At 50.4% G+C, this 11,069-nt stretch overlaps 1 protein-coding gene across 1 annotated transcript in view; it reads left to right on the top strand.

Moving 5' to 3' along the window:
- Nucleotides 1–3,932, top strand: part of DDRGK1 (DDRGK domain containing 1) — a 21,758-nt gene extending 17,826 nt beyond the window's left edge. Inside the window, exons 7-9 of the mRNA XM_029285473.1 lie at nucleotides 833–889; nucleotides 1,973–2,021; nucleotides 3,745–3,932. Coding sequence (XP_029141306.1) covers nucleotides 833–889; nucleotides 1,973–2,021; nucleotides 3,745–3,917 — 279 coding nt within the window. The 3' untranslated portion in view covers nucleotides 3,918–3,932. The remainder of the gene's footprint in view (nucleotides 1–832; nucleotides 890–1,972; nucleotides 2,022–3,744) is intronic.
- Nucleotides 3,933–11,069: the final 7,137 nt, after the last annotated feature.

Below are 11,069 nucleotides of genomic sequence, written 5' to 3'. Positions count from 1 at the left end.
CCCCTTCTCCATCCTTTCTTCCACCTTCCTCCTCCCTCCTCCCTCTCCCTCCCTCCCTCCTCCCTCTCTCCTCCCTCCCTCCTTCCTTCTGCTCCTCCCTCCTTCCTCCCTCCTTCTCCATCCTTTCTTCCACATTCCTCCTCCTCATTCCTCCACCTCTTCCTCCCACTTCCTCCTCCCTCCTTCTCATCCATCCTCCCCCCTCCTCCCTCCTGCTCCCACCACCCCTCCCTCCTTCCTCCACCCTACTGCTCCCTCCCTCCTTCCTCCTTCCACCACCCGCTCCCTCCCTCTTTTTCCTTCCTCCTCACCTCCTCCCTTTTCCCTTCTTCTCCCTGACTCCTTCTTCCTCCCTCCCCTCCATTCTCCCCTCACCTGTCCTCCCTCCTTCGACCTTCCTCTTTCATCCCTCTTCCTCCTCCCTTCCTCACTACTCCTCCCTCTTCCTCCCTCCTTCTCACTCCCTTCTTCCTCCCTTCCTCCTCCCTACCTCCTTCCACCACCCGCCTCCCCCTCCCTACTTCTTCCTCCCTCACTCCCCTCCTTTCTCCTCCCTCCTCCCCCCTCTTCCTCCTCCCCATCCAAAACCATTTGTCAGCTTAACAACCCTGATGTTCATTTTACAACCATGGCAATCCCTTAACAACCACTGCAAAATATATATACATGTAAAAGTCAGACAGACTTCGTCCAGTCTCCTCTTAAGAACCTCCAGCGATATGTCACCCACAACTTCTGGAGGCAGGCCGTTCCCCTGGTTCATTGTCCTCCCTGTCCGGAAACTCACCGAACGAACGAAGGAATAATTTCCCAACTTCTCCCTTCCGCCTAGGATGCCAAAGTGGTCCTTTTGGAAGACCTGGCTTCTCACCTGGGCCTCAGGACTCAGGTAGGGCTTTGCGAGCCGGATGTGGCGCGGTGGTCTGTGGGAAGGAAGGAAGGAAAGGAAGGAAGGAAGGAAGGAAGGAAGGAAGGAAGGAAGGAAGGAATAGAGAATAGAATAAAGCTGGAAGGGACTATGGAGGTCTTCTAGTCCAGCCCCCTGCTCAAGCAGGAGAATGTATACCATCTCAGACAAGTGGCTGTCCAGTCTCTTCTTAAAAACCTCCAGGGATGGAGCGCCCACAATTTCTGGTGGGAAGCTGTTCCTCTGGTTAATTGTTCTAACTGTCAGGAAATTTCTCCTTAATTCCAGGTTGCTTCTCTCCTTGATCTGTTTCCAACCATTGTTTCTTTTTCTGCCTTCTGTTGCTTTGGGGAATAGTTTGACTCCCTCTTCTTTGGGGCAGCCCCTCAGATACTGGAAGACTGTTATCGTGTCCCCCTTATTTCTCCTTTTCTTTAGACTAGCCCAGGGGTAGGCAACCTTGGCTCTTTTATGACTCGTGGATTTCAACTCCCAGAATTCCTGAGTCAGCCACGCTGAGGGGAAAGGGAGATGTTTCCAAGCGGAGCCCTGCTGGCTGAGGAATTCTGGGAATTGAAGTCCATGAGTCATAAAGCGGCCTAGGCCAGGGATAGGCAACCTTGGCCCCTTCATGACTCGTGGACTTCAACTCCCAGAATTCCTGAGCCAGCCATGCTGAGGGGAAAGGGAGAGGTTTCCATGCTGAGCCATGCTGGCTCAGGAATTCTGGGAGTTGAAGTCCACCAGTTGTAAAAGAGCCAAGGTTGCCTCCCTCTGGCCTAGCCAAACCCAAGTCCCGCAGCCGTTCTTCATATGTGTTAGTCTCCAGGCCTCGGATCATCTTAGTTGCTCTTCTCTGCACTTTTTCCAAACTCTCAACATCTTTTTTGTGAAATGGTGACCAAAATTGGCTGCAGTATTCCAGTTGTGGCCTCACTAGGGTTTTGGGTCGCAATGCCGGGGGGGGGGGGAAGGACTTACGGTGATGGATGCCTAACCTCTCCCCCAAAAGGGTCTACGCCGGAGTCTTTCCCCCTGTTAACCTGCTTGCTTTTCCCTTCCCAGGATGCGATCAACCGAGTGCAAGACCTGATGGCAGATGGCACGCTCACAGGTGAGAGCCAAAATCGGACGGGATTTCCTTGGCTGGTGCAGGTACGAGCAGGGGTGTCTCCACTGCCACACCTGAGCCGTCTTCATTTGACGTTGGCAAGCCCTTCTGTTCGGTTGCAGTTGCCGTTCACAAGGTTATCGCGGCGCGAAGAATATTACGGGTTTTTGGGCTCGAAATAATCACCATGCAGCCAAAGGTCAAAAGTCACCGTTGGGATATTTCGTTGGCTTGTGGCTAGTTAGCAAAATAATAATAATAATAATAATAATAATAATAATAATAATAATAATAATAATAAGAAGAAGAAGAAGAAGAAGAAGAAGAAGAAGAAGAGGAGGAGGAGGAGGAGGAGGAGGAGGAGGAGGAAGAAGAAGGAAGAGGAGGAGGAGGAAGAAGAAGAAGAAGAAAGAAAGAAGAAAGAAGAAAGAAGAAGAAAGGAGGAGGAGGAGGAGGAATAAAGAAGAAGAAGAGGAAGAGGAAGAGAAGGAGGAGGAGGAGGAAGAAGAAGAAGAGGAGGAGGAGGAGGAGGAAGAAGAGGAAGAGGAGGAGGAGGAGGAAGAAGAGGAGGAGGAGGAGGCAGCAGCAGCAGCTGATTTCCTGGGCCGGGTTCAGATGTTTGACTTATTGGGGGGGGGGGGGAGAAGCCGGTTGTCATCCTTGCACGTGGTTGCCTCCTCACCCTGGCTTGCCCCATTGACACTCTTGCACCTGGATGGGATGTAATGGTTAAGAGCTGCTTTCCCCCAGCGTGCCACGTTTCAGGTGTCTTTTCGGTGTAATTCTGCAAATTGAGATCCCAAAATGATGTGGAAGTCAGGAGCGGAGGAAAACTTATATGGCTGGGAAAATCAAATGTGGCATTCTCAAGTCATCAGCCGGCAGTTTACTGGGGCATTCTAGGGTGAAGTGATTCCTTTCAAATTCAAGGAGATGGAGACAACGAAGGGAGGAGAATGAAGGGAGAAGAAGGGAGGGAGGATGGGAGGAGAGGGAGAGGGAGGAGAAAGAAGGAATGGAAGGAGAGAGGGGAGGGAGGGAGAAAGGAAGGGAGGAGAGAAGGAGGGGAGAGGAGGAGAAAGACAGAATGGAAGGAAGGGAGGAGGGAAGGAGGAGGGAAGGAAAGGAGAAGGAAGGAAGGAAAGAAGAAAGGGAGAGAAAGAAAGGATGAGAGAGGAAGATGGGAGGGAGGGAGGAGAGAGAAAAGATGGAGAGAGGAAAGGAAGGAGGGAGGAGAGAAAAGGAGGGAGGGAGAGAGGAGCAAAGAAGGAAGGGAGGGAGGAGAGGGAAGAAGGAAGGAAGAGGAAGGGAAGAGATGGAAAGGGGAAAGAAGGAAGGGGAGAGGAAGAAGAGGAGAAGGGAGGGAGGAGAGAAAAGCGAGAGGGAGAAAAGAGGCAGGAGACAGAAGGGAAGAAGAAAAGGCAGAAGAAAGGAAGCAGGGAGGGAGGAGAGAAAAGGAAGAGAAGGAAGGTATGGGAGAGGAAAGAAAGGAAAGAGAGAGAAGGGAAGGGGGAGAGGAAGAGGAAGGACTCCATTGTGGGAGGCAGGTAAATCTAGGAAAGAAACGTTAAAAACGAGCTTTCCCCTTTAAACAGCCAGGCCTTTTAAAGCACCCTTGTTGGCTTTGAAACAACTTTGAAATCCCGGAAGAATTGGCACCCTTTGGCATCCTTCCCTTTTCGTTCATCGGGGTGGGTTTTAATTCCCGCTCTGGCCTTCCCCGCAGGGGTGATCGACGACCGAGGCAAATTCATCTACATCACACCCGAAGAGATGACGGCCGTGGCGGAGTTTATTCGGCGCCGGGGACGCATCTCCATCACGGAGCTGGCTCAAGAAAGCAACTCCCTCGTCAATCTGCAAACGGAGGCCGGTTTGCTTAGCAAAGGAGTGGCTTGAAAAGGGCCTCTATTCTTGGGGGGGGGGGACACAAATAAAATGGATAAAGTCATTTGGGGGGGGGATCTGATGAGCTTTTGGATCACTGAAGTCAGGGGTCCCCAACTTTGGCCACTTTTAAGACTTGTGGACTTCAACTCCCAGAATTCCTCAGCCAGCCAAGCTGGCTGAGGAATTCTGGGAGTTGAAGTCCACAAGTCTTAAACATTTCCAAAGTTGGGGAACCTTTGACTTAAGTCACATTCACACGTTGGGAATATATTTATATAAACAAGTCGGCTGTGGTGTCCTGGGAACCGAGTGGGAAGAATCCTTTTATAGGGCTTTTCCTGATGGATTATTTGCTGCTCCTAAATGGAAGATGGCGACGTGTATTGAAAAGTTTAGAATTGGACCTTTGCGGGCCGTCACCCGTATTTCGAACAAGCTTTCTGTACTACAACTCCCATGCGCCCAGTCTAAACACAGGTAGACACGCTATATAACCCAATGTACTTTGCGGTTCTGATTAAAAGAAATACATTTTCTTTCTGTATCACTGTTCCAGAGATTCAGAGTCAAAACAATGGCGATGGCTTTTGAACTGCTGTAGCTTTCTTATTATTATGTTATTTTTCCAATTTATAGGGGTGCTTTTTTTTTTCTATGCAAGCCTTCTCAAAGATAATCAATTAGGATTATGACTTCCTGACCTTTAGAACAATTAACCAGTGGAACACCCTGCCTCCAGAAGCGGTGAATGCTCCAACACTGGAAGTTTTTAAGAAGAGATTGGACAACGATTTGTCTGAAATGGTATAGGGTTTCCTGCCTGAGCAGGAGGTTGGGCTAGATGACCTCCAAGGTCCCTTCTATTCTATTCTATTCTATTATTCTATTCTTCTCTAAAATGGTATAGGGTTTCCTGCCTGAGCAGGGGGTTGGACTAGATGACCTCCAAGGTCCCTTCCAACTTTTATTATTATTATTATCATCATCGCACAATCAGCCAGATGTTCAGGCTGGATTTGGCATTTTTGTCTACCTATTGAGTCCTTACCGAGGACCTGGGATAGGCAGATGTGGATGTTTGAATAATAATAATAATAATAATAATAATAATAATAATAATAATAATAATTATTATTATTATTATTATTATTATTATTATTATTATTATTATTATTATTATTATTATTATTATTATTATTATTATTTTACGTGAGGGTCTCAATTACGGATCCCGATACAAAGATGGGGACAAAGAAACTGGATGTTTTAAGATTTAACTCTTGACTTTCTCCTGAAGTGTGAGTAGAACTCACCGTCTCCTGATTTTTAGCCTGGCCCTTTAACCCCTAGGCCAAGAGTAGGCAACCTTGGCCCTGTTATGACTCATGGACCTCAACTCCCAGAATTCCTGAGCCAGCCACGCTGAGGGGAAAGGGAGAGGTTTCCAAACTGAGCCATGTTGGCTCAGGAATTCTGGGAGTTGAAGTCCACGAGTCATAAAAGGGCCAAGTTTGAAGACCCTTGGCATAGAGAGACATTTTCCACAGTGAAAGGTTTAGGTCTAGGCCAGAGGTAGGCAACTTTGGCTCTTTTATGACTCGTGGACTTCAACTCCCAGAATTCCTGAGCCAGCCATGCTGAGGGGAAAGGGAGAGGTTTCCAAGCTGAGCCATGCTGGCTCAGGCATTCTGGGAGTTGAAGTCCATGAGTCATAAAAGAGCCAAGGTTGCCTACCCCTGCTCTAGACCCACTAGCTCTAAACCTTTCTTACATGTAGACGATAAAAGCTATTTTTCCTAAAAGGATTTTTGTTAAAGTGGAGCCTCAGAACAAGCGAGTACCCGAAGAGGAGATTGCTAATGTAAAAGGCAGAATTCTTCCCATTTTGCCCCCAAACGGCATCTTCCGAGCCTTGCCAGCCACTAAGAGGCAGGCTTGGCTCACCAAGGGGTTAACACTGAGTCTATCTCGGGGGAGAAAAAAAGGTAACCCAGAACAGGGCACCACCAGGAAATCTCAAGGGCGAAGGGCAGGCTCGGAAGTCTGAAGGCAGACCAAGTCACACCCCCTTCTCCGTTGTTGAATGTGGTTGCCGGGCGATCAACAATTCGCCACCAGGGCTGATTGTCATCGGAATCCTCTGCCCACAACTCTTGGTTCCATAGAAGTTGTCCCTTCCTAAATACACAAACACACAAACACACACTGGAGAAAGGCTGGAAGTCAACCACCACCGGACACAAGTGAGAGCCAGGATCAGGACCAACTGGCACAGAAGAAGCCGGGCACACCGGCCAGCATTGGCAGGGCAGGGGGCAGACCTGGCCTTTGGCCTCTGCCTGCAGAGGGGGCTTAAAGAGGGGAGGAGACCCCTCCCCAAAATCCGGGCTGAGCTAATGGAACTGGCACCATGTGGTGCCTGCCAGATGGTTGGGACTACAGCTCCCATAGTCCCTTGTTGAGACCAACACCGAAGACCCAGCCAGGCAGTGGGTTGTCTCGTTCTGGCTGCGGGGGGGGGGGAGGCCATGGGAAGGCAAGATGGTAGCTGGGATCAGGTGATTGGACGCCCATAAAAAGAGGCGGGGCTTTGTAGGGTCAAAGTTGCCATCTTGACTTTTTTGACTACCCCACTAAGTACCCCTTAGTACCCCTGCTATGCTTGGTTTAATATCAGGAGTGTTCGCTCAGGAAGGAAGGGGAGGACGAAAGTGGGAAGGAGGAAGGAAGGGAAAAGGAGGGAGGGAAGGAAGGGAAAGAGGAAGAGGGAAGGGAAGGAGGAAGGAAGGAGAAGAAAAGGAAGGGGAGGGAGGAAAAAGGGAAAGAAGGAAGAGAAGAGAAGGAAGAGAAAAGGGAGGGAGGAAAAAGGGAAAGAAGGAAGGGAAGGAAGGAAGAGAAAAGGGAAGGGAGGAGGGAAGGAAGGAAGAGAAAAGGGAAGGGAGGGAGGAAATGGGAAAGAAGGAAGAGAAAAGGGAGGGAGGGAAAAGGGAAAGAAGGAAGGGAAGGAAGGAAGAGAGGAGGGAAGGAAGGAAGAGAAGGGAAGGAGGAAAGAGAAGAAACGGAAGGGAAGGAGGAAAATGGGAAAGAAGGAAGAGAAAAGGGAAGGGAGGGAGGGAAAAGGGAAAGAAGGAAGGAGAAAAGGGAGGGAGGGAAAAGGGAAAGAAGGAAAGGAAGGGAGGAGGGAAGGAAGAGAAGGGAAGGAGGAAGGAGAAGAAACGAGGGAGGAAAACGGCAAAGAAGAAAGAAAAGGGAGGGAGGGAAAAGGGAAGGAAGGAAGAAAAGGAGAAGAGGGAGGGAGGGAAAAGGAAGAAAAGGAGGGAGAGGGGAAGGAAGGAGAAAAGGGAAGGAAGAGAAGAGGGAAGGAAGGAAGGAAGAGAAAAGGGAAGGAGGGAGGAAGGAAAGGAAAGGAAAGAAAAGGATGGAAGAGAAAAGGGAAGAGCGGGAGGAAGGAAGAGAAGGGGAGGGAGGAAGGAGACAAGGGAAGGAAGGACGGAAGAGAAAAGGGCGGGAAGGAGGAGTGCCAAGATCCCACCCTCCCTCCCTCTCAGGCTGGCCTGCTTCTCCTCCCTGGCAGCTGCTGAGCCTGACCGGTTGACCAAGCCAGGCCCTCCAGCCCGCGATGCTGACCGCTTCCAGGCGCCAGTTGCCGCCCCCGGAGGAGCTCTCGCTGCCCGAGGCCTACCAGCTGCTGGCTGCCCTGATGCAGTTCGTGGGGATGGGCCTCCTCGCCGTGGCCATCTACATGCAGAACTGGGTCTGGCTGGAGCCCCAGGACTTCACGGTCGGGCCCTGGCCCCTGGTCTTCTACGCCTTCGGGATCCCCTACAAGATGGCCACCTCCAGGAACGCCTCAGACGCGGGTAATTGACGCCCCCGAGGGTTGCCGGTTCTGAGGGGACGTCGGAGAACAGCAGCCGAGCCGCCTCAGGCGGGTAGTCCTCGACTTAACGACCCAAAGCTGAAGCCGACGTTTCCGTCGTTAAGGGAGACATCGGGGCGAAGCGAGCCTTGCCCCGTTTTACGACCTCCCTTGCCGCCGTTCTTAAGCGAATCACGGCGGTTGTTAAAGTTAGTAACCTGGTGGTTAAGGGACTCTGGCTTCCCCGTGGTTGCAGAAGGGGGGGTCGCGTGACCCCGGCACGCCGCGACCGTCATAAATATGAACCACTTGCCTCAAGCATCTGCATTTTGGTCACGTGATCGGGCAGCAAAACGGTCACATCACCTGGGTACCGCTGTGGAAAACAGTCCTAAGTGGCTTTTTTTCCCTCAGTGCTGTGGTAACCTTGGAAATGTCACTAAAGGAACTGTTGTAAGTCGAGGACCATCCATCATCTCCCCCCCCCCTCTCGGCATGAAAACATGATTTGAAGTGCTGGCTTGATATTTTTTTCCTGCGCCAAGCCTTTCTGGAGATGATTCAAGTATAAATAACTGGGCTTGAGGGGTTTTTTTGCAGACATTTCATGACCCAAGTAGGTAACATCATCAGTTCTGGAAGGGAGTAGGGTTTGCAAAGAGGTGGAGGAGGAGGAGGAGGAGGAGGAGGAGGAGGAGACGACAGGAGGAGGTGGAGGAGGAAGAAGAGGAACAGAAGGAGGAAGAATAGGAGGACTGTGGGGTCTCCGGTGCCCTTAATTCTTGCAGACATTTCATGACCCAAGTAGGTAACATCATCAGTTCTGGAAGAGAGTAGTAGGGTTTGCAGAGAGGAGGAGGAGGAGGAGGAGACAGGAGGAGGTGGAGGAGGAAGAAGAGGAACAGGAGGAGGAGCAAGGAGGGAGGACTGGGGTCTTTGGTGCTCTTGGTTCTTGCAGACATTTCATGACCCAAGTAGGTAACATCATCAGTTCTGGAAGGGAGTAGTAGGGTTTGCAGAGAGGAGGAGGAGAAGGAGAAGGAGGAGGAGACAGGAGGAGTTGGAGAAGGAAGAAGAGGAACAGGAGGAGGAAGAACAGGAGGACTATGCCCTTAGTTCTTACAGACATTTCATGACCCAAGTAGGTAACATCATCAGTTCTGGAAGGGAATAGTAGGGTTTGCAGAGAGGAGGAGGAGGAGGAGGAGGAGGAGGAGGAGGAGGAGGACTGTTGGGGTCTCCGGTGCTCTTGGTTCTTGCAGACATTTCATGACCAAACTAGGTAACATCATCAGATCTAGAAGGGAGTAAGGTCCGCTCTGTAAAGTATAGTTAGTATGTTTGTATGTTGTCCAACTCAACGACTCTGTGCAGGTCACGACAATCCGAGAAAGTGCAATAAAGCCGATAAAATGCTTCTCCTGCCTTTTGCCAGTGTGCATTTGGCAGCCTACCCCTTGGTCTTCTTTCTTCTCTCTTTCTTTCTTTTTCTTTTGCAGAGTATTTGTATTTTTTCCAGAAGGACCAACATGCGATCAAGGAAGTCATGATTACGGTTTGCTTTCTGAACCTCTGCTTTGGAGTCACGGCTTTCCTCCTGGATTACGTGCGATTCCCGATGCTGGAGAAGTATCGGATGAGACTGGTCCCTTCCCTGCACATTTTCTCAGGTAATCTTCCTTCCTTCCTTCCTTCCTTCCTTCCTTCCTTCCTTCCTTCCTTCCTTCCTTCCTTCCTTCCTTCCTTTCTTTCTTCCTTTCTTCCTTCCTTCCTTCCTTCCTTCCTTCCTTTCTTTCTTTCTTTTTTCTTTTTCTTCCTTTCTTCCTTTCTCTTTCTTTCTTTCTTTCTTTCCCTTCCTTCCTTCCTTCTTCTTTCTCTTTCTTTCTTTCTTTCTTTCTTTCTTTCTTTCTTTCTTTCTTCCTTCCTTCCTTCCTTCCTTCCTTCCTTCCTTCCTTTCCTTTCCTTTCTTTTTCTTCCTTCCTTCCTTTCTTTCTTTTTCTTTCTTTCTTTCTTTCTTTCTTTCTTTCTCTTTCTTTTTCTTTCTCTTTCTTTCTTTCTCTTTCTTTTTTCTTTCTTTTTCTTCTTTTTTCTTTCTTCTTTCTTTTCTTTCTTCTTTCTTTTTCTTCTCTTTTTCTTTCTTTCTTCTCTTTTTTTTCTTTTCTTTCTTTTTCTTTCTTCTTTCTTTTTCTTCTTTTTCTTTCTTTCTTCTTTCTCTTTTTCTTTCTTCTTTCTTTCCTCTTCCTCCTCCTTCCCCTTCTCTCCCTACCTCTCCGTCTCCTTCTCCTCTCTCCCTCTCCCCCTCCCATTTCCTCCTCCTCCTCCTCCTCCTCCTCCTCCTTCCCCTTCTCTCCCTATCTTTCCCTCTCCTTCCTCTCCTTCCTCTCCTTCCTCTTCTTCTCCTCCTCCATCTCCCCTCCCTTCTTCTTCCCCTTCCCCATCTCCCCTCCCCTCTCTCTTCCTCTTCTTCACCTCCTCCCCCTCCCCCTCCCTTCTTCCCCTTCCCTTTCTCTCCTACCCCTACCTCTGCCTCTCCTTCTCCTTCCCCTCCTCCCCCTCCCTCCTCCTTTTCCTCCTCCTCCTCCTCCTCCTCCTCCTCCTCCTCCTCCTCCTCTTCCTCCTCCTCCTTCCCCTTCTCTCCCTAACCCTCCTTCCTCTTCCTCTTCTTCTCCCTCTCCCTCCCTCCCACATGCTGGGCGCCGTCTCTTCTGTCCGTAAGGGGGATCCCAATCCCTCCCCAAAGAAGTCTTTAACAGTTCTCCCCCCCCCTTTCTGCAGGGGTGTGCACCATGGTCCTGGTAGTGATGTGCCTTTGGTGCTTTGAGAAGGTTCGTCAAAGGTTCGTGGAACCCGAGTGGCGGAAACACGCCATGGAGATTTACTACGGGGAGAGCTTCTACATTGTCTTGCTGGCCTTCGCCTTTGGGGCCTGGGCTGCCCTCTTCATCCTGGCCGCCCTCCGGCTGGGCTCCAGAGAGACGCCGCCCAGCAAAGCTGCCGACGCAAAGCAATAGAAGAGCCCGACGGGCCGGTTCGGCTGTCCTGGTGAGCCGGGAGGAAAACATCGGACCCAAATCTTGCCTGCCATTTTGTGATTCCTTCCTTCCCTCCTTCTCCTCCCTCTCCTCCCTCCCTCTTCCCTTCTTCCTCCCTCCCTCCCTCCCTGCCTCATTCCCCCCTCTCTCCTTATTTCCTCCGTTCCCACTCCCTCCCTCCCTCTACTTCCTTCCTTCCTGCCGTCCTTTTCCACCCTCCCTCTCCATTTCTTCCCTCCCTCTATTTCCTTCCTTCCTGCCCCCCCTTTC

This window comes from Protobothrops mucrosquamatus, unplaced genomic scaffold (assembly GCF_001527695.2).
Source record: "Protobothrops mucrosquamatus isolate PMUCROS unplaced genomic scaffold, P.Mucros_1.0 scaffold1752, whole genome shotgun sequence".
Lineage (NCBI taxonomy): Eukaryota > Metazoa > Chordata > Lepidosauria > Squamata > Viperidae > Protobothrops > Protobothrops mucrosquamatus.
Note: the sequence above shows the minus strand (reverse complement) of the source record. Positions and strands in the feature narration are given on the sequence as shown.